This window comes from Acomys russatus, chromosome 31, assembly GCF_903995435.1.
Source record: "Acomys russatus chromosome 31, mAcoRus1.1, whole genome shotgun sequence".
Taxonomy (NCBI): domain Eukaryota; kingdom Metazoa; phylum Chordata; class Mammalia; order Rodentia; family Muridae; genus Acomys; species Acomys russatus.
The window spans coordinates 2,567,753-2,595,156 of record NC_067167.1 but is presented as its reverse complement, the minus strand read 5'-3'; the positions used below and the strand labels follow the sequence as shown (position 1 = coordinate 2,595,156).

The following is a 27,404-nucleotide window of genomic DNA, read 5'->3' as shown; positions in this document are numbered from 1 at the left end:
GACTGCGGGACAGATCTCATGGCCAGCGCGGGAAGACCTGTCAATCTTTCTGAGGGGCGTGTCCAGCCTGCAGCCCCCAGACCTTTAGGACCTCTGGGACTCAGTTTCCCCTCGAGTCGCTATGTCTCTGTGAGGCCCGAGCCTCAGTTCCCCTATGCTCTTCCAAGGCTCAGGCACCCCAGGGCCTCAGTTTCCCCGCGGCCGGCGCCGCCCACCCTGCAGTGCCCACGGCGGCCACCGGGGGCGCTGTGGCTCAGTCGCGCGCGGGCGGGGCCGCTGATCCAGGGAAGCGGCGGCGGCACCGCAGCTCCTGCCCGGGCCTGGCCGGTGGGCGGCAGCGGGCCCGAGCGCCCCGGGGCGCGGCCCGACGGCATGAAGGACCTGGACGCCATCAAGCTCTTCGTGGGCCAGATCCCGCGCCACCTGCACGAACAGGACCTCAAGCCGCTCTTTGAGCAGTTCGGCCGCATCTACGAGCTGACGGTGCTCAAGGACCCGCACACCGGCGTGCACAAAGGTGGGCACCGCGCCCCACACCCCACACCCGCCCCTGCACCCTGCCCCCTGCACCCGCTTCTGCATCCAGGTACCCTGCGTCTTGCACCCCTAAGGGCCCCTTTGTACCCTTTTTTCTACACCTGCACCCCTCTAACCCTACACCCCTCTCCCTTGCACCTGAGCCCTCTGGGACCCTCCCCCACACCCCTCCTCTTGCACCCCTGCATCCCAGCCCCCACTCACCTTCCTCTGCACCCTCCTCCGCCCTGGGGGTGCAGCTCTCAATCCAGCTGCCCCCTCCCGTCCTCCGCCCCCTCTCCCTCCCTCCTCCCCACTCCCTCCTCTTCCAACGCTCTCCGTCATCTCCCTCCATCTCCCTCCTCTCCCTGGGCATCTTCCTCTCTCTCCCCTCTCCCTCCCATTCCCAGACACCCCCCTCACTCCCACCCTGTGCCAGGAGCACCAGGAACCCCATCCTCCTGGTCACCTACCCCACCCCCCACCCCAATTGCTTTCTGTCTCTTTGGCCCTGCCTGGAACTTCCCACCTCGGACCGGCAATCCTGCTCACAAAGCCGGGCTAGCTCGGCTGCGGCGGGACACATGTCCAGGACCCGGGGTTGAGCGGTAACTACAAAGACAAGACGCAGGGCTTTGGGGAGGGGGGAGGGGAGTGAGGCTGCGGCCCAGAGGATGTGGGGACCCAAGCAGCCCTCTCTGGGTGGTGCCATCTTCCTGATCTTCTGCACCCACCCTGAGCTCAAGTGGGACCTGGCTAAGCCAGAGCTGAGGCTGAGACAATGAGAGGTCCTCTGGACAGAGCCCGGATCCCGGTGCCGAGGAGGACGGGCATGGATGGCCTCGACAGCAGGTGGCTGAGGAACCTGGCTCTCCCTCCCATGGAGGCATCTGGGAGAACAGGGTCGCCCCACTCTGCTCCATCCCAGGCCCCAGTGTCTCAGTCCAAGGTTGAGACTAGGGTCTCCATTATCAGCAGGACCCCAGGAGGGACCTCAGCGCCTGGGGTGGGCCTAGGCGATGAATGAAAGAATGGGTGAACGAGTGAATGGGCAAGTGAGTGAGAGGAAGGACGGATGAATGAGAGGAGGCAGGCATGAGTGACCGCCTGAGCCAACGAAGGAATGCAAGACCCTGGGGCTGGCGGCCAGCTGGGCCTGAGGTTGGGCTGGCTTCAGGGCAGGGGGGACCCCTCTACACCTCAGCGCTTTACTCAACCGACCTCATTCTCAAACAGATGAGACTGGAGATTTAATGTAAAACCTGATTCTATGCTCAGGAGCCTAGGGTCTGGCTTAAGTACTCATTTCTAGAAACTTCTGATGGGAACCTGGAGGCTTTTGAGGGCAGTGGTCTGTGTCTCCAGGATAAACATGGGTGCTGGCCCCCTCATCTCCCTTAGGCATTCCAGACAGGAGACAGCGAGGCATGAGGGCCTGAGATAGAGCCATGAGGCCTGTGGACCTGGAATTGTTTCCTTTCTGGTATTCCCAGGGGGTCTGGGGACCAGTTAAAGACTTTGCTTGGGGGTGGGAATTCCGGCAGCAGAGAGTCTTGTTGGCAGTGCCACTGGGGACTAGAGGAACATAGCCTCCCAGGTAGCACCCCGGTGAAAAGGAGGGATCCCTCAGGCCAGCAAAAGAGGGGCTTAGGATACTGACAGGAGTCTGTATTAGAGGCCAGGGGCAATGCTGTTTGCCTGCCACCCCAAAACTTGGCATGCTTAGGAGGATCAGGAGTTCAAGGTCATCCTCGGCTACATAACAGGTTCAAGGCTAGCCTGGGCTACTTGACCCTGGCTCAAGAAAGGTAGATCTGTTTGGATCTCTGCTGTGTAACTGTCAGCCAGTGGCTGCCCCTCTCTGGGATTCAGGCAAAAGAAGACAGAGCAGAGAACCTGGAGCCTCCTGTCAGTATTTCCTTTTTTTTTTTTTCTTTAAAGATTTATTTATTTGTTATGTGTACAGTGCTCTGCCTGCATGTGTGCCAGAAGAGGGCATCAGATCTCATAGATGGCTGTGAGCCACTATGTGGTTGCTGGGAATTGAACTCAGGACCTTTGGCAGAGCAGCCAGTGCCCTCAACCTCTGAGCCATCTCTCCAGCCCCTCCTGTCAATATTTCAATGGATTTGTTTCTGGGGTGCATCTTCGAGATAGCCCATAACAACAGGGTTGGGGTCCCAGGGTGAACTAGGCCCCCACATGCTGGACAGAGATGCAGAAAAGGGAGGGAGGGTGGCTTAAGAAGAGATAGGGGCCCATGGACCATCCAGAGAGTTGGGGCTCCCTCAGCCAGGCCTCAAAATCCTCCATCTTCCAGGGAGCACAAGTCACCCCTTAGGGTCTCTCCAGCTCTACACACCATATGCATTTTCATGTTAATGATGGCATTTGCTTTGGCGTGCTCTGGAGGATGGGGGTGGGGAGGGGGTGCTGGCCTGCTGTTACCATGGGAGCAGCAGTGGCTGTTGGTTGCAGGAGGAAGTGACATGGAGTCTAGAAGTGACAGGCAGCCTTAGGGACACACAGCCTGTCACAGGTGTGGGAGGAGCTGTTGTCCTGGGCCACAGCCATGTGCTTGCTCAAGACTTCAAGTGAGGAAGCATTCAGCCCTGTGCCTCAGTTTCCCTAGCTGCGTCTGAGGTGCTCTTTGGAAGCACACATCTCAGAGAAAGCTCCTGAAAAGGGGGACAGAGTGGAAGGGATTTTTAATGAACTTCAGGGCACAAGGCCTGGGCTCACAGAGTGGATGACACTCTCACCTTAGGGCTCAAGACGTTTTCAAGCAGGTGCTCTTGGGGGAGAGAACAGCGACAGCGAAGGCCCTGGGAAATCTAAGCAGGGATTAGACACAGACACAGGCTGAGAAATAGATGGAGGTGCACAATTGGCAGGGGGGAGATGGATTGATGGGGGGATGGATGGATGGATGGGTGGATGGGTGGGTGGATAGATGGATGGGTGGATGGATGGGTTGGTGGGTGGGTGGATGGATGGATGGGAGGGTGGGTGGATGGATGGATGGATGGGTGGGTGGATAGATGGATGGGTGGGTGGGTGGGTGGATGGATGGATGGATGGGTGGATGGATGGGTGGGTGGGTGGGTGGATGGATGAATGGAATAGTGATATCCACAGCAAAACTGTCTGGTGGAGATGAATTATCAGCATACTTTTCCTTGGGATCTATCTTAGAGTGACTGAGATGGGGCTCATGCAGATGCTGAGGCAATGGCAGATGTAGGATTCTGGACAGTTGGTGGGGAAGGCATTGTGGTTTTTTGTTTTTGTTTTATCTGAAGGATGGTGTTCCAGATTGACCATAGCCCGTACTAAGGTCTTGGGACAGAAAGAGCATGTTGGAAGAGCTGAGGAAGGTGACCAGCAGGCCTGTGGTTGGACAGAGACTGACTCATGTTCATGGGCACCTCTGGTTGTTGCTTCAGGAAGGACAGATTGAAGGGCAGGGTGGGTTCAGGGGTGTAGCTGGTTGCCGTCCATCTGGTTTGATGACAGGGTAGGGCCACAGGAGCTTCTTGCTATGAGGTGAGTGTCCAGCTGGGCATCTTGGTAGACGTCTGTGACCCCAGCATTGAGGAGGCTGAGGCAGGAGGATCATCAGTCAAGGCTAGCTTTGGCAACAGAGCTGGCAAAAAGCCCGTTTCCAAATTAAAATGGGTGGGAGGCTGGAGAGATGGATCAGCGGCTCAGAGCAAACACCACTCTCCTCAAGGACCTGAGTGTGATTCCCAGCATCCTCAGATGGCTCAGAACTGCCTGCCACCTGGTGCCTCATGGTTCCAGGATCTAAAAGCCTAAAAATAAAATAATGTGGATGTAGCCTCTTCAACAACATTCCAGAATTTTCTGAATCTCAGAAATCCTTCATCCTTCACACCTGCCTCACCCCACTAGGTTGAAAAGCAGATGTTTCCGACTTGCTGTGTACCCCCAGGGAGGCTGCTGTACCTCTCAGAGCCTGGCTTCACCTCGTGAGCGATCTGGAAATAAGAACACCCAGTTACGTTAGAGACTCCTGAACAATTTAGGGGCACCTCCTGAGGTACTGACTGTGCCTCCTGCCTGGGTGGCCCCTTTCACTTGTCCCCAGGACGATCTCAGCTCTGAACGTCTGTCTGTCTCTGCCTCAGGGTCATCTGCATAGGGGCACGCCAGAGCCATGTGTGGTGATACCTTTGAAATCTAGAGACCAGAGAGGTGGGTGGAAGGGGCATCCAGCCAAGCCAGCGAGCCCCAGGTCCTGCACAGGAGAACTGTGGTGTGTGGTGGCCTTTAGCTGAGTGTGAACCCCAAGCCTTTCTTGACTGTGCTGTGGAGACTTTCTCCTCATTCTCAGAGGTTCCCAGATTTAGGGGTGCCCAGTGCTCAGGAACCTCTTAATACGCCATTCGTCTCCAAGTCTGAAAGTGGGCACTCAGACAAGAGGGATGACTTTCCAGTGTTGGGGTTCAGACCGGAACTGACTGGACCTTCTGGGCCAGACCAGGAAGGGGAGGGGGCAGGGATGAGGAGAGAGGATCTTCAGCACCACGGACAGCGACACCTCCCCAGTGGCCCGGGGGTTTCCCTCATGTGGGGGAGGTGGTACAGGAAGGCGGGAAGACGTGCAGGAGGGAGGACGATTCCGTCTTTGCTCTCTGCTGGCAGCCCTCAGCTCTCCCTCTTCAGCACCTACAAGTCCACTTCCTGTGTCTGGTTTCTTCTGCTCTCGGAATTCTCTGTGCTGGAGCCCATACTGTGTGGCCTTTTGTGCTTAGCTAGATGCCCTCACGGCCTTTTAATGCTATGCGGGTGTCAGAGCCTCAGTCCAGCCTGTTCACAGCCGAGTAATACTCCATGGTGTGCCTGGACCACTGTGGGAATTTTCGTCTATCTCTGCGCCTGGGCTGCCGCTCACCTTTGGGTCTTCGTGGGATCAAAGCCACACCTCCTCCTCACATGCCGTTTCTCCTGCCAGGCTGTGCCTTCCTCACATACTGCGCCAGGGACTCTGCCATCAAAGCTCAGACAGCCTTGCACGAGCAGAAGACCCTGCCGGGGGTGAGTACACCTTGGAGCGGAGGGTGCGTTCTCAGCGGCATGGGGTCGGGACGCGACAAGCAGACGACAGGGCTGAATGTCCTGGGGCTTCTGGACACAAGAGGAGATAGAAAAAGAGCCGTAAACGTGAATATCTGTTGGGCACCTGCTGTATGCTGGCCTCTGTGCATCACAGGAATGATATGGCACAAGCTGGCCTGGTCAGAAACAAGCCTCACTAACAGCTACGGCTGTGCAAAGGCTCCGTGGCAGGGCAGCCAGGCATGGGAGGAGTGGGGAGACACCTGTGCCTGGAGCGGAAGGGGTGATGGAGAGGGAGGAAGGGGGCAGGGACACAGGGGAAATGCTGGTCAGGGCCTCCTGACCACAGAGAAGAGACTGGAGCCTGTCTTGCCCCACCTCCCCACCCCTGTCCCCAGCCCTGCACCCATCTCCCCACCCCTGTCCCTGGCCCTGCACCCACCTCCCCACCTCCCTTCTCCTCTGCCCCTTGTCCCTGTGCCCATTGCTCCTTCCTCACCCAGGGGACTGAGGAACCTCTTCCCAAGCCTGGTCACTCATGAGGGTGTGGATGTAGCTTTATTCTGGATAGCCAGGTATGAGGTCAGGAGAGAGGACCGTGTGGCCAGGGGCATGTTAGCGGGTGTGAACACTATACTGACTAGTGGACAGATGCCTGGGACAGATGTGGGGTGTGGAGTATCAAGTCCTGGTGGGAACCTAAGAAGCTCACTGATTGGCAGCTTAAGAGGGGGTCTCACCCAAGCAAGGGTGACTCCTGGCATGGAGCGGAAAGAGGCTGGGACTCAGCATCCACAAAGAGTGACCCAGCGTGTACTCACAGTACAGAGAGGCCTTTTCTTAGAACACAAAGAAGTTTCTGGGAAAACGTTAATTGTTAACAGTATGAGGCCAGACATGTCTTTTATTGAGAATTTTTGAGACATTAAAAGGTTAAAAAAAAATTTTTTTTTTTTTGAGACAGGGTCTCTCTGTGTAGCCTTGGCTGTCTTGGACTCGCTTTGTAGACCAGGCTGGCCTCGAACTCACAGTGATCCACCTCTCTCTGACTCCCCAGTCCTGGGATTAAAGGCGTGCGCCACCATTAAAAAATTTAAAAGGCAGAAGTACATATGAACAAATGGAGCACAGCCACCGGGACATTCTGTCTCTGCTTACTCGTCACATCCGGTTTTCTTGCATTGTCATAAATTTGAGGAGAGTGACTGTTACATGTAGCCCAGACAGGCTCTGCGCTACCTTCCGAGTGCAGGGTGGTTTTGCCAGCAGCAGTGGACTCGGGATCACAGCTGACATAGACAGGCAGGGCCCAAATTGTGCTAAACCGTTTTCTCCGAATAAGATCAGGCGTCAATATCAAACCCACATTTGCGGACCTTCCAATGAATTGGAAGTCAGCGGCCTGCTCGTGGCTACTCAGCGCCATCATCTCTCCACCATCAATTGGTTCTCCCCAACCCCCATCCGTGCAGGACTCTGAAGATAGTACAAGAGACAGGCCTTGTGCCAATAAAACTTTATTAGAAACGCAACTGTGGGGCAGGAACAAGGTCTGTCAGCGTCGACTCAGGACCCTGAGCCTAAAGTGTCCTCTTGATGCTGGGACTCATAAGTGAGGCACTGATGTCGTTTAATACTGAGAAATTGACATGGACTGGGAAGATTCAGAATGTTCTAGACTCCCAATCCCACCACAGGCGAGGAGGCAGGCACTGGAATGTGAGACTCTACAGCTGCATCCCATCGTCATGACCCCTCCATCGGGTCAGGCGCAGATGACACGGAACATTGACGTTCCAGATCTTTCTTTGTTGGGAATCTGGGGGTTGGGCTCCAGCCACAGCTCCTGGCCTCGGTTTCCCTGCCATGCTGTGTCAGCCCAACAGACAGGAAGACTAAGGCTTGGGACAGGAGAGACACGCGTCAGGTCGTCAGGGGTCTCCACCCTGTTTCCTGGACCTAAGCAGTGTTATCATAGTGTGGTTCCCTGTGTGGGGACCGAGGCCCCAGCCTAGAACCTCCATAAAGAGCCTCAGGGTCAGGGGTGACAGAACACTGAGGTGGACCCGCCACCGAGCCCCATTCACGCACACAGGCTGCACACTCTGTGCAGGGTCTACCCACTGCGTGGGCCCTCAGGCCCCCGTCCTCTTCCCCTGTCATCCCCACTAAAAGTCTTCCCGCACCTTTTCATGGCTGTGTAGAATTCTGCAAGGGCTCACCCAGTTGGTCTGGTACTATCTCGGCCTCTGGGCGTCAATGTGATCAGCAAAGGTTGTGGACGGGGCGAGGATATCGATTCTCCTTTGGGAGCATCGAGGAAGGTGTCTGCTTTGAAAAGTGTAGGGAGAGCTGATTCTTCTTTGTTTTTTGTTTTTCTTCTGGCTTCTCAAGACAGGGTCTCTCTGTGTAGCCCTGTCTGTCCTGGACTCACTCTGTAGACCAGGCTGGCCTCGAACTCACAGAGATCCACCTGCCTCTGCCTCCCGAGTGCTGGGCTTACAGGTGTGTGTGCGCGCCACCACGCCTGGCCTGCCAGCTGATTCTTGCTGGAGGCCTTGAATGCCAGGATGAGAGGCAGCTGGGGTGCTAGGGAGACATGGAGTGCAGAGTGGGTGGGGCTGTGTCAAGGCGGGAGAGGTGGGTGCACGGTGGCTGCTCATGGATGCCTGGTATCTCTGCTGGTTCTCGAATCTTCCGAAGGTAAAAGTTGGCCACTGCAGGAGAAATCTGCACGGCCCTAGCGAGGCCGGCTGAGATTGTCCAAAGCCCGCACTTGCGCCACCTCTAACACACACACACCTCAGAGACATGGTCTCCCCAACAACCCCACCCCACTCCTGCTTCAAAACCCACCGAGACTTTCTCCTGCGTGGTCATGATCAACTTCTTTTTTTGTTGTCCCACTTTGAGACACTAGTGAGGGTGGATCCTCCTGGTCCCCCCCAAATCTTAACCCAATTGGAAACGTGAAGGGTCTGTAGAGTGAATGTGGAGAGGAAGAGGATGGGAAGGGGAGCTGCAGAAGGAGCAGGGGGGAGGGCAGGGTGTGTGTGGGGGAGCCCCAGCTCAGATGCGTGGCGGAGGCACGTGATACGGGCGGGATGGGCGCTCTGTGGCCCCTTATCTGGAGATGTAAGGGGGACCCGGGAGTGCTGAGGACCAAGGTCCGTAATGGGGTGATGGAGACAGAGCGCCTTCCTCCCTCCTCCCCATTCCTCGTCTCTGAAAGATTATATTTAAATCTCTTTTGTGCGAGGCGAGATCTGAACTCGGAGGGGGCCCCCACAGAGGCGGTTTCCATGGCAGCAACAACTGCCAGCTTCCGTGGGGTGAATCAGCGTTGCCATGGCAACCCCATCTTCATCTGCCCAAGGTGCTAGAGAGGATGGCGAGGGGGGGGGGGGGGGGCTGGCGGGGGCGTATGGGAGGGGCCGTAGGGGGGAACGAAAGGCTAGATCTGTGGGACCCCTCCCCTGCCTTGTCCCCCCCACCCCTCCTGGGCGTCCTGACCCCAGAAGCAGAACTATCCGGTTCAGATCGCCTCCCCCACCTCGGGGTGGGGTGTGGTACCCAGGTGCAGAGGGGATGGGATATGGGTGTGTTTTGGGGGAATCTGGCCGGTGGGGGGCAGGGCAGGTAGTGCGGGTCCCTGGGAGGGTCTCAGAGGAGGGGAGGGGCTCCCCAATTTGGGGCAGGCGGAGAAGGATTCCGGAAGGGGAGGGGCCCAAAGGAAGTCGGAAGCATGCGAGAGGGGGGTTATGGGGGGAGGGGCGGTGCTTGGGGAGGGGGTGGGGGTGGGGGTGGACTTCGTTGGACGTACACAGCCGGGTGGGGACAGTACTTGAGGTGGGGGGTAAAGGTGAAGACATTGAGGGCCCGCGGGGGCGTGAAGAGGCGGGGCGGACATGTGAGGGGCCATGGAGCGGAGCGGGGATGCGCTGGGCTCGGTCCCAGGATTTTCAGGTTGGGCGCAAATGGGACAAGTTTCTGTTCATTGAGCGGTTTCTCTGGCCCAGAGACCCAAAGCTGGAGCCCGAGGCACAGAGCTGTGTATGGAGGGGCTAACCTGAGCTGACCCTGGGCCCTCTTGGTCCCCCTCCTTCCACGGTGTGGTGACACAGAGGCCCCTTCTCTGGAAGGGGACAGAGGCAGGAGGCTGCGAGGAGCCCTGAGGGAAGGGAGGATTGCTGCTTGCTGTTTTTTTGTTTTTGTATTTGTTTTTCTTTCCAGAGACAGGGTTTCTTTGTGTAGTCTTGGCTGTCCTGGACTCTCGATGTAGACCAGGCTGGCCTTGAACTCACAGTGCCTCTGCCTCCCAAGTGCTGAGATTAAAGGCGCGCGCCACCACACCCCGCTGCTGCCTGCTTTTTTGAGCTGGGTTTGAAAGACAAGTAGGAGTTCACCTATGTGAGTCTCCTGGTCAGGAGGGCGACTCCATCCTGGGACAGTGGAAGGGCACATAAAGCCTCCCAGATGCGCATGCGACCCCCAACCCTCAGGCTGCACTCTGTTGTCACCGTTAGCCTGTCCTGGGACTGTGTGTTTGTGCGCGGTTCCCTGGGCTAGCTAGATGAGTCCTCCTGGGAGCCATCCAGGGGCTAGCCTGGGCTAGCACGCTTGGCCTCGGTGTCCAGAGAGCAACGAGGTCTCAAGCATCCTAGGTTCAGAGTTTCGGCTTCCAGTTCATGTTCGGTGCTGGAGGAAGTCACTTAGCCAAGGCCAGACGCAGGGCTCAGAAACGGACTGACTTCTCAAAGACAGAAATCGCAACGTGACATTTGCACACAAAGCTCGGGGAAATCAGGCCATTTTGTCCTGTTCTGGAGATAGTTATCATTGGGTTTTGATTGTTTGTTTGTTTGTTTGTTTGTTTGTTTTTGGTTTTTCGAGACAGGGTTTCTCTGTGTAGCCTTGGCCATCCTGGACTCACTTTGTAGACCAGGCTGGCCTCGAACTCACATCGATCCGCCTGCCTCTGCCTCCCGAGTGCTGGGATTAAAGGCGTGCGCCACCACGCCCGGCATTAAAGGCATGCGCCACCACGCCCGGCATCATTGGGTTTTGAAAGCTAAGTTTGCCAGGCAAACCTCAGCTGCACGGGGCTCCAGTGTGTGCTAAGACATCGGCAAGCAGCTGCTGCTTGTGCCCCAACTGTCCCCTGCCACCCTGACCGTGTCCCCCCTTTCCACAGATGGCGCGGCCGATCCAGGTGAAGCCAGCGGACAGTGAGAGTCGTGGAGGTAGTAGTAACCGCCCTGTGGCTGCAGGCCTGTGCAGCGCGTCCTGTCTGCAGCCTCAGTTCAGGGTTGGGGCCCCCGGCTGGCTCCGACTGCTCCCTCAGACTTCGGATACCCCCATACCTTCCCTGTTCCCTCACGGGGTACCTGAAGGCTGCAGACTTGGGGCACAGGGACAGGTGTGGGCAGGCTGTTTGGATCCCATGTATGTGTAGGAACTCGGTAGAGCCCAGCCTTGCTAGTCCCTGTCACTCTCCATCTTGCTGTTAATCTGGACAAGAACTGCCCCGCCCGCCCCTCTCATCCTGCCTCCTGATTCTAACCATCCCCCACCTCCTGACTCTTCCTTCCTGACGCCCCCCCAGTGTCTCTGCTGTTATTCCTCTCTCCCTCTCAACCCAGTGACTGACAGCCTAGCAACCTGGCTCTTATCCCTGGGCGACTGGGCAGTGGGGCGGCCTGAGCAAAGGTCCTGGGGCGGCGCGGGCGGGGGCTGAGGGTCTGTGGGGCCAGCGCAGGCTCAGCGGGCCGTGGGCCGGGAATCCGCCCACAGGGGACCGGAAGCTGTTTGTGGGCATGCTCAACAAGCAGCAGTCGGAGGAAGACGTGCTCAGGCTCTTCCAGCCCTTTGGTGTCATCGACGAGTGCACAGTGCTGCGGGGACCCGACGGCAGCAGCAAAGGTAACTGGCAAGCGGTGGAGGCGGGGCCTTGGGGCGGGGCGGGGCTTAGGGAGGGGCAGGAGGGGCGGGGTTGATCTTGGCACAGGTGCAGAGAGGCGTGGCTAGCGGGACTAGCAAGTGGGCTAGGACTGGCGGTGGGCATGGCCTGTGGAAAAGGGGCGGAGCAGGTGGTGTGGGGGGTTGTGGCTAGGTGGGGAGGGTGATTGGTCAGGGCCTATGAGAAGAGATGAGGCTGCATGGGGCGAGGAGGTGGTGGGGAGGGGAGGTCCATACAAGAAGGGTAGATGGTTGTGTGGACCCATAGGATGGATGGATGGATGGGTGGGTGGATGGATGGATGGATGGGTGGGTGGGTGGATGGATGGATGGATGGATGGGTGGGTGGGTGGATGGGTGGATGGATGGGTGGGTGGGTGGATGGATGGGTGGATGGATAGATGGGTGGATGGATGGATGGATGGATGGATGGATGGATGGGTGGGTGGGTGGATGGGTGGGTGGACGGGTGGATGGGTGGATGGATGGATGGGTGGGTTGATGGATGGATGGGTGGATGGATGGATGGATGGGTGGGTGGGTGGGTGGATGGGTGGATGGATGGATGGATGGGTGGGTGGATGGATGGATGGATGGATGGATGGATGGATGGGTGGGTGGGTGGATGGATGGGTGGATGGATGGATGGGTGGGTGGGTGGATGGGTGGGTGGGTGGATGGGTGGGTGGATGGATGGATGGATGGATGGGTGGATGGATGGGTGGGTGGGTGGATGGATGGGTGGATGGATGGATGGGTGGGTGTGTATGTTGATGGACAGACAGACAGACAGCTGGATGGGGATAGTGGAGGTAGATGACTGACTTTCTATTTAGCTGAATTTGTGGTTGACAACTGAGTCTCTGTCCCTAGTGGATGGTAGTGTGTCTTGTCTGTTCTGACTGTCCTTGTCCTCCCTTTATCTGTGTAAACTCACGTTGCTGTTGTTCATGAGTGGCAATCAAGGGCTTCATCTCCCCTTTGTTCCACATCCCCTACATCCCCTCAGTCCTCCCGTCCCTCACCTCCTCCTCCCTCCCTTCCCAGGCTGTGCCTTCGTGAAGTTTTCTTCCCACACGGAGGCCCAGGCGGCCATCCATGCCTTGCATGGCAGCCAGACCATGCCGGTGAGTGAGAGCTGCACTTGGCTGCAGTGGGGCTGGTAGGGAAGATGAGGGCTGGCGGGCGGGCTGGCGGGAGATATGGGTGGTGTGCACGTAGTCATCCCTTCACTGACTGCTTCAGACAGGAGGGCAGACAAACGCACAGCCCAGGCCATGATCAGGGCTGTGTGTGACCAGACGCTGTCCTGGGGCAATTGAGGTCCTTAGCTTGTGGCAGTGACACGGGCTGAGAAGCAGGGACAGCCACTGATGAATACATAGAGACTATGGAGTCTGTCCTAGGAGCACACACAGTGAGGTGGGCGCCAGGCCATTTACATGGGTCCTTTACGTCACGGCTGCAGTGGTGAAGGGTGAGGAGGCCGGGCACCTGGCCGGGCGCGGAGCTCTGGTCTCGTGAAGGATGTGGGTTCATCTGCAGAGACTGTAAGGAGATAGTGGCGGGGGGGGGGGGGGGGGGATGCCGTCCGGGTGACCCATGTGACCAAGGAAGGGTGGGGAACAGGGTCCAAGGTCTCAGTATGGAACCGCCCAGGTATGGCTGTGGTGCTTCCCCGTGGAGGGCCCCCAGGAGTGTGCATCACTGCAGCGAAACAGAGTCCCCAGCCTAAGAGCAGTTGCCTCCCTCACATGCCAGGCAGGTTCAGGTCACCCCCAGGACCAGCCTCCTTATGATGAGCCTATGAGTGGGGTTTCTGACCAAGAGGGTGTTTGCAAGCTAGGCTGGGAGCCTCTGGGCCCAGTTACCAGGAAGGGCCAGGATAAGGGCAGCCTTGAGGGTGTGGCTACAGCTAGGAGTCCCCCCGCCCTTTGTCCAAGACGCAACCTTTGGATCCCGCATGCTCCACCTATCACCTTGGCTACAGCTACCCCGCAGACACTGTGGCTGTGCCGCCACAGTGCCAAGGCCCAGGATGACAAGGCCTACGCACTTCTTGTGTGGTCCTGCCTCTCCCGGATGTTGACGTAGGGATTGTCGGCATCTCTACTCTCGTTCTTGGGGAGCCCCCAAGTCCTGGCTACCCTTGCCCTCCCACCCCAGCTCCACACATTGTCCTTACAGGGAGCCTCCTCCAGCCTGGTGGTCAAGTTCGCAGACACGGATAAAGAGCGGACACTGCGGCGTATGCAGCAGATGGTTGGCCAGCTGGGCATCCTGACACCGTCCCTCACCCTCCCCTTCAGCCCCTACAGTGCCTACGCCCAGGCTGTGAGTGGCCCCGGCACGTGGGCACCGAGTCCACACTGTCCCACCTTGGCCTCTGCCTGTTGCTCATCCTATGTGACCCAGGGGCCTGTCCTGGCCAGGGCTGAGCCCTCCAGTCCAGACAGGTTTGAGAGCCCCACTCCCAGGCGGAAAGCCCAGATCTTGATGCACAGCCCTAAACACCGCCACCCGCCCTGACTGAGCCCCTAATCCCAGGCACTGGCCTGTGGGCAGAACGCTACCATCCCATTCTGACCCAAAAGGTTGGAGCCTAGAATCCATCGTCTGCATTTCGTCCAACTCTGGCTCAACCCTCAAGGCTAATGTCAACCCAGCTCCTCGCTCAGTATTTTTTTTTTTTTTTTTTTTTTTTTTTAGTTTTTCTGTTTCGGTTTTTCAAGACAGGGTCTCTCTGTGTAGCCTTGGCTGTCCTGGACTCGTTTTGTAGACCAGGCTGGCCTCGAACTCACAGCGATCCACCTGCCTCTGCCTCCCGAGTGCTGGGGATTAAAGGTGTGCGCCACCGCACCTGGCTCCTGACTCAGTCTTGATCATTGACTGATCCATGATCCCAGGCTGTGCCTTCTTCCTAGGCAGGCTAGGTCCCAATCTGGATATAAGTGTTGGAACCTTATTTCTAAACCTAGTTCTGGGTGAAGTCTGAGCCTCGATCCTGTGCTTTATCAGATCCCAGAGCCTAGACTGATTCTGGGCTGAATCCTGATCCACAACTGAGCCTCAGTTTCTAACTTGGCCCTGATCCTAGAAGGAACCTTAACCCAAGTCTGAGCCTCAGTTTCTAACTCAGCCCTAAACCCAGACTGAGCCTTTTCTCCAAACCAAATGCTGAAGCCTGTTAAACCTGATCCAAAACCAAACACTCACCTGGAGCTGAGCCCTACTTATTGACTGAGCCCTGATCTCTGCCCCCAGCTCATGCAGCAGCAGACAACAGTGTTGTCCACCTCTGGCAGCTACCTGAGCCCCGGTGTGGTCTTCCCTCCTTGCCACGTTCAGCAGATTGGCGCCGTCAGCCTTAACGGTCTGCCTGCCACACCGATCGCCCCAGCCTCTGGTGAGAGCAGCTTCTGGGAGGCCTCGGGACAGTCGGGTGATGCCCCACCATGTCTGGGTTACCATGTCTGACCCTCTCCCCCTCCTCAGGGCTACATTCACCCCCACTGCTAGGCACTGCCGCTGTCCCTGGCCTGGTGGCGCCCATCCCCAATGGCTTCCCAGGCGTCCTGCCCTTCCCTGGGAGCCACCCTGCCCTGGAGACCGTGTATGCCAATGGCCTTGTGCCCTACCCAGGTAACTTGGGAGAGTGTCCCAGAGCCTAGGATGGTGCTAGAATGGGCCTAGCAACTGGGGGGACACACCTAGTCCCCACAGCATGACACCCTGAGCATGGCAGGGCAGGGTGAAGGACTTCTAGAGGCCGGTAAGAGCACAGGAAGAGGCTGGGGAGGGAGGCCCCATCAGAACCACACACCCACTGGGTTCTGGGTTCAAATTCTAGTTCCGGAACTGGAAAACGGGACAGGTGACATCAAAGGCTGGAGGGGGTCGTGGCATTCAGCCAGTATTAGGGACGCGTCTCACCTTGTTTGCTGTTTGACATGGGGGTCATATTATGTAGTCCAGGTTGGCCTTCAATTCCCTGTGTACCCAGGCTGCTCTTAGACTCCCTCTGTAGCTCAGGCTGGACCAAGGGCAATCCTCTAGCCTCCACCTGAGATGATGGCCGTGGGCAGCCACACCCACGTGCTGATGGCCTACACCATGGGGCGGGGGTGGGGGGGTCCTCACAGGCTGGATGAGGGAGTGGCAGGTGACTCCCACATGAGGGGTTTCCTGGGTGCAGAGGGGGCAGGGTTGGGGCTGGTGGGCCATGGTTTCGGTTGGTTCCCTTCCTTTGCTCTCCAGGGCCCTGGGTTAGTTGAGCTGCAGTTTTCCTGGGCGGTTGTGTGTGTCAGGGTTCAGTTAACCCTCTCCCCCACAGCTCAGAGCCCCACTGTGGCTGAGACCCTCCATCCTGCCTTCTCCGGAGTCCAGCAGTACACAGGTAGAGGCCATCCTGTCCTGACCCTGTGGCCCAGCAGTCCTAGTCACACCTCAGGGTCTCACCCACCTGCACGCACGCCCTGGGCCCCTGTTCTGCGCTGTTTGGGGTCCCACCCTCCACGGGCCCCCTAAGAAATATGCAAGTGCCTTAAGCCTAGCACTCTCTACATCTCCCCAGGGCCCTCAGGGACCTCACTCCCTCCTCTGGCTGTCCTCTGTGTCCTTGTGTGGCTCTGCCCCACCTAAGTCTTGACTCTGGCCCTCACCTCTTGACAGCTGCTCCCACCCAGTGCCTGGCCCCTGAACTCCTAGCCCGACCCCAAGAAGCAGAGCCCCTCACTAAGTTCATTAGACGCGATTTCATCCTGCCCCTGTGTTGAGTCCTGGCCACAGTCTCCATCAGGACCCCATCTGTCTTCAGCTCTAACTCCCACTGCCTTGTGGGTCCCCCCCTTACACCCTCTCTCTCCATTCTGCCCTTCCTGCTGCGGCCACGCCCCTGCCCCACTCCCTCCACCCCAGCCTAACCCCACGCAGAACCCTGCCTCCTGCCCACCACTGGGCCTGCTCCCTTGAGTGGAGGGTAGGGTGGGGCCGGGGCCAGAAGTGGCACCAGGGTCTGGGGGCAAGGCACAGCCAGAGTGGCAGTGGGGACAGGAAAGGGCAGGGACAAAGATGAGGGGCAGAGCTAGGACTGGTGGGTGGGCTTAGGGCACGTGGAGCTGGGCCAGGACCACAGTTCATGGAGAACCAGAGAGGCATAGGGGAGGGCAGAGACTTGGAGCTAGGGTCAGGGCCCACCGCTCAATATTTTGCTGCTATGGCCACGCCCACCCTAGTTCTACCCTTACCTGCCTGTGAACTCTCCTTTCCTTCTCCCTTCCCTGGTCCAAGACCTGGTCCAAGACCCTGCTCAGACCTAGCCCTGCCCTCAACACAGCCTCAGCTCTGGCCCCACCTCACCCCGCCCCTCTGCCCGCCCCTTGCCTCAGACCGTACCCCCTGCCCTGGTCCCGTTCCTCAGCACCACCTCTGCTCTCCACAGCCATGTATCCTACCGCGGCCATCGCGCCCGTGGCGCACAGCGTCCCGCAGCCTCCGCACCTCCTGCAACAGCAGCGTGAAGGTGAGGCGACCCCTGCTAGCCCCGCCCTCACCTGCACTGCTGACCTCGCCCCTCCATGGAACAGCGGCCCTTGCGGTTCCCACCCCCTATGGACGAGCGAGGAAACCCCTTTTTTGGTGCGCGTTTGTGTGAGGAGGTATCTTGGGTAAACTGAGGCCTTCCCAGTGAAGCCAAGCCTGTGGAAGGCATATGGGAGGAAGCAGGAGTCGGAGGAGTTATCTTGGGTAAACTGAGGCCTTCCCAGTAAAGCCAAGCCTGTGGAAGATGTGCGGAAAGACGCGACCCAGAGCCACTCACATCCTCTTCTGGCTGGGCGCAGTGATCAGAGAGTACTTAACGACCTGCCTCAGTTTCCCAGTCTGCAGCTCAGGCACCCTGGCCCTACCTGTGTAGACCAGGAGGCATTGGGAAGTTCCAGGCATATGGGTATTCTCCCCAGGAGTCCCCCCCTTTTTCCCACTGCCTGTGAACCAGGAGAGGACTGGGGTGTGCAGCCCTGACCAGTCCCTGGATTGCTCTCCTCTGGGCTGCGCCGCGTCCCCTGGACACTGTGCACCTCAAGCCACCAGCAGGAGGACATGTTAGTCCTGAAACTAACCACAGGGTGACCTCAGTGGACATTTGGGGCTGGCTGGCCGTGTAGGCCTCTCCCAGGCCTTCCTTCAGGTCTAGGGCAGGAGGATGGCTCAGCAGGTGAAAGTGCTCACCACGAAGCATGGTAACCCTGACCTGGGGCTCACGTGTCCCCTAAAATTAACTAGATGGACAGGCAGCCTCATTAGAATGAATGTTTTCTCTCTGTCTCTGTCTCTCTCTTGATACAAGTTCTCATTGTGTAACTCACACTAGGCTCATAAACACAGCAGTCCTCTTGCCTCAGCCTCCCAAGTTCTGGGATGATGGGTGTGTGGCACCAACCTGGCATCCAGGCAGCTGCTGCTTCTCCTCCTCCTTTTTGTTTTTGGGGTTTTTTGTTTTGTTTGTGTGTGTGTGTGTGTGTTTTTTTTTTTTTTTTTTTTTTTTTTTTTTTTTTTTTTGAGGCAGGGTTTCTCTGTGTAGCCCTGGCTGTCCTGGACTTGCTTTGTAGACCAGGCTGGCCTCGAACTCACAGCGATCCACCTGCCTCTGCCTCCTGACTGCTGAGATTACAGGCGCGTGCCACTACCATGCCCGTCTCAGGCTTCTTCTAAATGGCAGCTGTATCTTAGACTAGCACAAGGGCCTCAGAGTCACTACTGGGCCCCACCCAGTCACCCGGATCTCCTGACACCAGTGCACAGCCAGGAGATGGAGGCTGGCAGCCGAGGACACAGGGCTTTGGGGGTCACCTGAGGGCTTGTGGGGTTCCAGCACGGAAGGAGACGCTTGCTCTCTGACTGGGGGGACGGCATTGCGGGAGGGAATCAAGGCTCTCAGGGCCCATCCCTGCTCCCTGCCACTCCCTCTGGGTGTCTGGAGACGCCTCTCACTCCATCCAAAACCAGAGACAAGGACTGGACCCCAACTCAGGGGGGGGGTCCTCCTCCTCTCCTTGGGGCCTTTATGTCTTTCTCTCCCCCACCTACAGGTCCCGAAGGCTGTAACCTGTTTATCTACCACCTCCCCCAGGAGTTTGGAGACACGGAGCTGACCCAGATGTTCCTCCCCTTCGGCAATATCATCTCCTCCAAGGTGTTTATGGATCGGGCTACCAACCAGAGCAAGTGTTTCGGTAAGTGGACCCGCCCACTAGAGTGAGGCCCCGCCCACCCCTAGAGGCCCACGAGTCCACCGCCGTTAGCTACCGGCAGCCAAGACCACGGCCCCTCACCAGCTCCAGAGTCACTTTGTTCCCTCAGGATTCGTGAGCTTTGACCACCCGGCCAGCGCGCAGGCGGCCATCCAGGCCATGAACGGCTTTCAGATTGGTATGAAGAGGCTGAAGGTGCAGCTGAAGAGACCCAAAGACCCAGGACACCCGTACTGACCACGCCCACAGCCCCTCCGCGCTGTGGGTCTGGCCCCAGGTGAGCCGCCAGGCGGCCCTGTGCCCTGCCCAGTCCTGGTGTCATCTAACCTCCCCCCCCCATCCCAAGCTCACTCTCCAGACCCTGGGGGTGAGGGTGGGGGTGGGGGGGTGGGGAAGTGGCCAACTGGGGATAAAACTCCTCCCCCATCACCTTGTGGTTTGGGTGGCAGAGGGGGTGGGCCTAGGGTAGGGAAATGGAAAGCTAAGGAGCTCTTACCTAGGGGGCTTACAAGGGAAAGTTTTGAAGAATGAATAGGAGTCCACTCCCGTGCTCCCGTGACCATCTAAGGTCTGGGGTGCAGAGTGTGATGGGCGGGGCTTTTATCCCATCCTGTGAAGCTGTTTCCCCAGCCCTAAAACCAGAGAAAGGATGCGCAGACCGCAGACCTGGGTCCCCACGTTTGAACTTGGAATGCCCAGGACTGAAACAGAGGAGATGACAACACTGTCATAGCCTCCAGGCCCCCCCACTTCTGTCCCCACCAGTTCCCGCGGACCCCGAGAGTCCTGTCTCCTAATTTCATGTCTAGTGGGTTTAACAAAACCCAGAGTGTATGCCACTCATAATCTCACAAAACAACGAAAACCAAATACGCCAAACAAATAAGCAAAAAACAAACAAACAAAACACACACACACCAAAAAAAAAAACCCAAAAGTCAAATTTCCCTGTCAACGCTCGCAGCACTTTGGGACTGAACTGATTTTACACGGTGGAATCAACTGCACTAGGGCCTCACGGGAGGCGACTGCTCAGCCGCCCAGCAGCCACCACCTACAGAGACCCAGGATTACTTACCGAGTTTTTCCTTTTCATTTTATTTTATTTTATTTTGCCAGCCCGCCCTGGGTCTGGCGGAGGTCGGCAGTCGTTAGTCCTTCAGTGTTTTTTGTCTGCTTTCTAGGGTTTTGGGTTTTGTTTTTTTGGGGGGGGGGTGTTTTGGTTTCGATTAGGAAACCTGTCAATCAGGAAGAACCCCCCAGGACATCTGCCACGTCTTCACTTTTAACCCAGAGTCCAGTGGATCGTGTGTGCTCTGGGCTGGGGAGGGGAGGCGGGAGCAGATGTCCCCAGGCCAATGGCGACTGTCAGAACTATTACTTTGAAAATGCTGGGGTTTTCTTGCCAGGACAAGAGTGAAGTGGGGCAGGGTGTTCTATGCGCCACCCACCTCCCCTCCACGCTCCCCAAAGCCCCCCATCCTCCACGCTCCCCAAAGTCCCCCATCCTCCAACGCTCCCTGAAGCCCCCCATCCTCCAACGCTCCCCAAAGCCACCCATCCTCCCCTCGTTGACCGGTTCCCCTTCGAACCACCCCAGGACTTTTATGTAAATTACAGCCAAGTGTGGACACCAGCCCTCCCTGTGATCCCCCCTTCCCCCACCCGTCTCCCACGCACGGCCCCCCAAATTCCGAAGCCACCAAGAGCCACATGAGGTACAGAAGGCTCGGTGGTTTGTTGTGTGTAGGGGGGGTGGGAATAGTCTGAGCCCGGGTCTGAGGGGTCCATACACTGCCAATCAACACCCACCTCTCAACTTGGGGACACCCCCAACTGGGGGCTTTCTAGGTCAGCCAGTACCCTTCCTTAGCCAGAGCACTCCTTAGCCAGGACCCCAACTTCCTATTCCCTGTAGCTGCGCATAGATGTGTGCGCGTCATAGACTATATATTTTTGGAGTATGAATCACAGGGGCCAAACTCCTCGTCCAAGGTGGTGGCTCCGAGCCGGCCAGTCAGCGGGGACCAAGGACAGACAGGCTGAGGCCGGCTGGATGCCGCCCCCACCGGACCAGGACCCCGCCAACACCATATACCTCCAGTTCTTGGGGTCTCCACGGCTGCTGCCCCCATCCTCTCCCTACCCCTCTTCCCCTTCCCGGTTTCATAGCCTTACTTGGGTGACCAGGTGTCCTTAGCTTCCAGCCGGGGAAGCCTCCTGTCCCCCACTGCACCCCCAAGTCCGTCCCACCTCCCCACCCCCGACTCCTCCAATCACCAGCCGTGAACTGAAGGTCTTGTACCTGAGGTCGCCCTGAGTCGGACGTGGCCACACCGGACTGCCAGACCCGGTTGCTGACACCACGGACTCCGCACTCTGATTTCTTTATTTTCTTTTATTTATTTACTTATTTATTTATTTATTGGTGGTCTTTTTCTGAGCAAGTGCGACCGAGACCACAGAGGAGGGGGTTGGGGGCGGAATTCACTGTAATCTGCTTTTGTTTCCTAGCTGGAGGTGTGGGAGGACTTGGTGGGGGAGCCGCCCCTGTATATTATTCAGCCTGCCCACCCCACCACAAAGCACAGAGTCGTTAGTTTGGACATCCCGCGGAGGGTGGGGGGTGGTCTGGACTTCCGATGTGTCCAAAAGCAAAACAAAAGAAACATTTTTTTTTAAACTAAGGTTTAAAAAAAAAAAAAAAAAACAGGAAAAAAAAAAAAAAAAAAGTCCTTTTTTTGTTTCTACCAAAATGTTTGTTGACTGACCCAAATCAAAGGGAGGGAAAAAGGAAAAGAAAAAAAAATCCACCCCGATTCTGCCCACTTTGTTTCGCGTTTCCGGTTTGATAACCCCTCGTTCTGAACATTCCTACAGTGAGACTTCGTTTCGTCTACGTGTGCGAACGTGTGTGTCCGGCGCTCCGGGGTGTCATGTGTGCCCCCCGCGGGCTGCCTGCTGAGTGCGTGCTGGCGTGCGCTGGCGTGCGTATCGTCTAGTTCTTGTTTACGAGCTGTAAATACCATTTTTATACTCCACACGAGAGACCCTATGTGATTTGTACGATGGGCTTTATTTCTGCTATGACGAATTTCGTGAAATTTCAAACTTCAAACAATTTTGGGGAGGAGCAGAGGAGGAAGGCTGGAAGTGGAGAGGGAATCTGGGGTTTGAGTCCCACATGCCTCCTCTTAGTGTGCGAAGGAGCAAACGTCTTAACGTCAAATCACCTCTCTTTGGTCTGGAAAAGAAAAAAAAAAACCTAAAAGTTTATTTAATAAAAGTTTTACTTGTTAACAGTGACTCTCTCTCACCTTGTTTTCCCGCCGTGCTCCGTTTTGAAGCTGAGTAATATTCCAGTGTGTAAATTAAGCACTTTTCCCTTAGCAGGATGTGGTGACTACATGTTGTTAACCCCACAGGAGGCAGCCAGTCTCGAGTTCAGGGCCAGCCTGGTCTACACAGTGAGTCCAGGACAGCCAAGGCTATACAGAGAAGCCCTGTCTCAAAAAACAAAATATAAACATATGTCCATGCGGGAGGTGGTGGCGCACGCCTTTAATCCCAGCCCTCGGGAGGGAGGCAGAGGCAGGCGGATCGCTGTGAGTTCGAGGCCAGCCTGGTCTACAAAGTGAGTCCAGGACAGCAAAGGCTACACAGAGAAATCCTGTCTCTAAAAACTAAAAAAAAAAAAAAAAAAACCAAAAAACCCCCACATGTCCAAAGCTTTTAGCAGGTCCCCTAAAAGCTGCAGAATCAACACACACACACACACACACACACACACACCCTCCAGCTTCTCCAGTCGGCATTTGGGCGGGCATCCCTTTCTTCCTGGCTGGTAGGAATGCCGTCCTCACAGCCGAGGGCCAGAGTTGTACAGGGTAGGCCTGCGCAGGCGCCTCTCTGCCCTTACCCATGGAAATGGCATCAACAGAAATACACCTCACCCGGGAGAAACTGAGGCAGGAGCACGGAGAGATGCAGACTAGCCTGGCCATCACCATGAGATTTGGTCTGAAAACAGAACAATAAAATAGACTATGAGGCTAAATGAAAGAAGAAAAAGTAAATTTTAAGATAAAATTCGAAAAGGAATTAAAAATTGAGAGAAAACCAATTCATTTCAAACAGAAATTAATTCATTTTTAGGATAAACAGCCTACAAAATGGCTCGGTGGGCTAAGGCAGGAGGATGATTACTTGAGCTTGGAGTTTCAGGCCAGCCTGGGCTACATAGAAATGTGTTGACTTCCTAAGCTTCTTGGAGAGTGAGCACTCAGTGATCCAGTTGTCCCTGACTATGAGAAACAGCAGGAAGAAAGGTCCCAGGTCACTTGGGTACGTCCCAGTGTTCCCAGGACTGTCTCCTGCCAGCCATGAAACTGCGGGGTTTGACATGGGCCCTGGGGATTCGAACTCTGATTCTCATGCTTCACCAGGAGCCTCCTCCTGGGCTCTGCGGGGCTGCTGGGGCACAGTCCATCACCTCCCCCCGCCTCCCCTGCCCCCAACAACTTCTGACCCTCAGCCTGGTTAACCAGAGGGAGGGGTCTCCGGACATCCTAACCTCACCCCCTCCTGCTGCTGGGGAAACGGAGGCATGGGATGTGTGAAGGCTGGTAGGCTTGGACAGTGACCTCTCTCTGTCTGCCTGCTCCCACCCCTGTCTCCTGCTGTCTTGGCTCCACATCTGGGGTGACTGGATGGAATGGGGGGGACAACCACAAGATACCAAGGCAAATTACAGCTGTGGGCATGAGGGGGTTGGTACAGCTGCGTGCGGGGGTGGGGGAGAGTGTGTGTGTGACTGTGTGGGGAAATGCGATGTGTGTGGGGGTGCAGCTGCCAGGCATGGGGAGGTGAGGCTGTGGGGGAGGGGGATGTGGCTGCTGCAGGGGGATGGGATTGTGCAATAGCCAGGGGTGGGTTGAAACTGGGGGATAGGGCTCCAGGGGAGGAGTTGGGCGCGCGGAGAGGGTGCAGCTCTGGGGTGTAACTGCCAGAGAGATAGAGTGTGACTGATGGGGGTGGGTTTGTGGGGGGGGGGTAGTGTGATTGGGGGAATGCAGAGGCTGTGGGGGTGCGACTGCCAGGGGAAGGGGCATATGGCTGCAAGGAAGGAGTGCAGCTGCTGGGGGGTACAGCTGCTGGAGAATGTGACTGCCAGGGATGGCGATGAGGCTATGTGTGTGTGTGAGGCTGGGAGGTTGCTGTTTTTTGGGGGGGCCTATGAGCAGGATATACAGCTGCACTGGAGGGGTGTATAGCTGTGGAGGGGGGGTCAAGGGGTGCTGGGGGAGGGGGCACCGAGCTCCTCTTTTGGGTTCAACAGCCAGACCCATGTGACGTGGAACACACCTCTGTGGCAACCAGTGGGCTGTCAGCTGTCCACTGTTAGCAAAACGCTGCCCCATGACTCAGTCAGTTGGCAAACAACGGGCTGAGTGCTCACTCTGCCTGGTGCCATTCCTGGCTCCCATGAGGACGGGCGACCCGACACTTAGCCTCTCTGAGACTCAGTTTTCTTGTCTATAAAATGGAAACAAAGAGGGGAAAATAGCAGCCAGTGCTCTGCGCCGGCGGATGAGCTGCGTGGCACCGTGCTCCTGACTGAACCTCTCTGAGCCTCCCCAGCCTGTCTGTGCACGGAACAGCTGGGGCTTCTGAGAGAGACCCAGGAGCCCTCAGGTAGTGAAAGGAAGAAGAGGAATCCAGAAAAGGCCTGAGCACCCAGCCAGAACCCAGTGCCCAGTGGCCCCTCAGGGAAGAGCAGCAACGAACAGGCAGCTTTTCCCCTGGGAGGTTCCTCTTGCAGTCTACCTTTAGTTCTTCCTGCTGCTCGTTAGAGCCACACCAACCAATCCTTCCCGCAGCCAGAGCCCTTAGCCTCTGTCTTGGGCACACTGTTGGTGCTCCATAAATGCACAGTGATAATAAAGTAATGAGGTGCAACGTGTGGTGGCGCACGCCTTTAATCCCAACACTCCTGAGGTAGATGCAGGCGGATCTCTGTGAGTTCGAGGCTAGCCTGGTCTACAAAGTGAGTCCAGGACAGCCAGGGCTACACAAAGACCCTGTCTCAAAAAACCAGAAAGAACGAACCGGGATGAAATCTGCCACCTGCCCTGGGCTATGACATTGGGAGGATGAAGGAAAATACAAAAGAGCAAAAAACATTGATAATACTGGTTTGTTTTCCTTGGCATTTTAGTTTTTGAAACAAGTTTTCACTATGTAGCCAAGGTTAGGCTCAATCCGCCTGCCTCAGCCTCTTAAGTGCTGGCCTGACAGGCTCCGAGGTCCCACCTCACACTGGCCTAGTTCTTAGTTTCAGCATAAAGCCAGAAACCCAGAGAGGCTAAGCCACTCACCCAGATTCACACAGCTTCGAGCCTGGGCACCCCAGGCAATGTGGAAGAGCCATTGGCGACCCAGCATGTCCCCAGATTAGCAGGAGGGGGCAGCCGCAGTGCTTCCGGGGGGGCTGGGGGGGGGTTCATTCAGAAATCCAGGGCCGCTGTGATTGCAGCCGCCTCCTGGGCTGTGGGTGGCCTCTGTCCCCGCCCTCCAGCTCGCCCTCCCTGGATGTGTCCCCCCCTCTCCTTTTCCCGGCACCCTCCTCCTCCGACTCACTGAGCTCCACGGGACCTCCGGTGAGTCGGGGACATCTCGGCCCAGCATGGAGGTCCCGGGGCCCCCAGTGTCCGGGAAGCCGGGGGAGACGTCTGTCAAATGGCAGCTGTGCTACGACATGACAGCGAAAATGTGGTGGATGGTGAGTGCAGAGCGCCCGTCCCAGCAGCGGTGGCGGAGGAGGGAGTGGGGACCCCTCTGAGTGTTCCCAAGTGGGAAGACCGAGGCTCAGGGAATGACAGGCTACTTTTGTGTCTTCTACCTGGGAAGGTGGCCGAGGCCGCTAGGCCTCAATCTAGGGCCGGACAGGCGCCCAGCTAGACCTGGGCACGAGCAGGGGCTCCGGGGTCCCGCTGTGTGACCCGCCTGAACCCCCCCCCCCAGGCATCTCTGTGTCCAGGCGGGAAATGCACCCACTTGGGGCGACAGTCACTGGTGGAATTGTTTTTCTGTCTGTGGATGTAGCCCTACACTAGAAATCCTTCTGGAAGCTTGGGGAAGGTATTGAGGGGTGGGTTTGTTTGACTATGAGAGAGGGCAGCTACAGTCACATGTCCTGGGCATTTATTTAGTTGCCCAAGAGCCATTTGGTTGTCTGTGCGTAGCCTTCATGCTGTTCCGGGTCACACACTGCTGTTTGATCTTGCGTTGTGTCTCACCCTCTCTGGGCCACAGGTTTGTGGGGAGAAGGGAGGTGAGGTCTGCAGGGGGCAGAGGGGTGTCTCAACTTCTGCTGCGCAAGTACCAAGGACAATTGGGGTTTGAGGTAGGATGAGGGGGCCTGTGCCAGCTACTGATGTGTTACCCAGCTGAGGCAGCCGGAATCTGCAGCAAAAGGTACCTCCGTGGCCCAGTCCACACAGCTCTCTCTGTGCTCAGGCGGCATTTATTGAGCACCTACTGTGTTCCAAGGTCTGTCCCCACCAAAGGCCCCCAGTTCCCTTGACTAGAACTCGGGGGGGGGGGGCGCAGAGAGTTAAAATAATGACGTGCAATAGGTGTAAAACAGTTAGGGTGGAGGAAGTCAGGGGGCCGTAGAAAAGCGGGAAACCAGGGCAGCCTCCGGAGACACCCGGAGATCTGAGCTAAGATGCACGGATGATGGAGTTTGCCAGCAGAGCTACCAGAATGTGAAACCAGAGCTCAAGCAAAGGCCACGGGGCTGAGGACAGGGCTATGCAAAGGGTCCGGGGCAGGAGGCAGCCTGGTGTATAGAGGAGGCCCCCGTGGCTGGGCAGAGGGGAGGAGGAACAGGGGACCAGGGCAGGCTGCAGGGAAGACTTTTGCTGTGACCCCAAGGGAGGTGGGAGATGGCAGTGGTGGCCGAGGAAGGACTCACCCTGGACCTTTTTGAAAGTCCACTGGGTTCTGAGGGAGGAAGGCACAACTGGGATTGACGTGGCATCTGAGGATGGTGGGGAACGCCAAGGAAGGAAGTGGGGGTATTTTCAGACCATGAACGGGTGGGACCTAGGATTCTATAAGGAGCCCAGAGACTGATCTGTGAAAGTCACACAGTGAGAGGGGCAGAGAGGAAGCCGGAGGTCACAGGTCACAGGTCAGAGCAGGCGCAGTTCTGTCTACAGACAATGGAAGAAACCCAGCCCCAGCATCCAAAAGGAAGAGGCAGGGGGATGTCTGTGAGCTCTCAAGGCTAACTTGGTCTGCAGAGTGAGTTCAGGATGGCCTAAGCTACACAGTGAGACTCTGTCTCAAAATAAAATGAAATAAAAATGGAGGCGGCTGGCTTCGAACATCAGTGCCTGTGGAGGCCTGCGCAGGGTTGACACCTGGCGGGTGGGTCGCCCTCCATTACCCGCACTTTACCTATGAGGCAGGGCCTCTCTGGCCTGGAGCTCGCTGATTGACTATCCGGGTCCTCCTGTCCCTGCTTCCCCAACTGGCTTGTTTCGTTTTCCCCAAGACAGGGTTTCTCTGTGTAGCCTTGACTGTCCTGGA

General features: G+C 57.0%; 1 protein-coding gene across 2 annotated transcripts; it reads left to right on the top strand.

Moving 5' to 3' along the window:
• Positions 1-321: 321 nt before the first annotated feature.
• Positions 322-19,179, top strand: Celf5 (CUGBP Elav-like family member 5). 2 transcript variants are annotated; one of them, XM_051139603.1, is made up of 12 exons: positions 322-517; positions 5,495-5,577; positions 10,793-10,841; positions 11,392-11,520; positions 12,604-12,683; positions 13,744-13,890; positions 14,821-14,962; positions 15,052-15,198; positions 15,890-15,958; positions 16,997-17,077; positions 18,645-18,788; positions 18,916-19,179. In XM_051139603.1, exons 1-12 carry the CDS (start codon positions 373-375, stop codon positions 19,041-19,043), a joined length of 1,344 nt encoding a protein of 447 aa, XP_050995560.1. In that variant the 5' UTR covers positions 322-372; the 3' UTR covers positions 19,044-19,179. The 2 variants fall into 2 exon arrangements, with proteins under 2 accessions (XP_050995560.1, XP_050995559.1); XM_051139602.1 differs by having other exon boundaries at positions 10,793-10,844; positions 15,890-15,952.
• Positions 19,180-27,404: the final 8,225 nt, after the last annotated feature.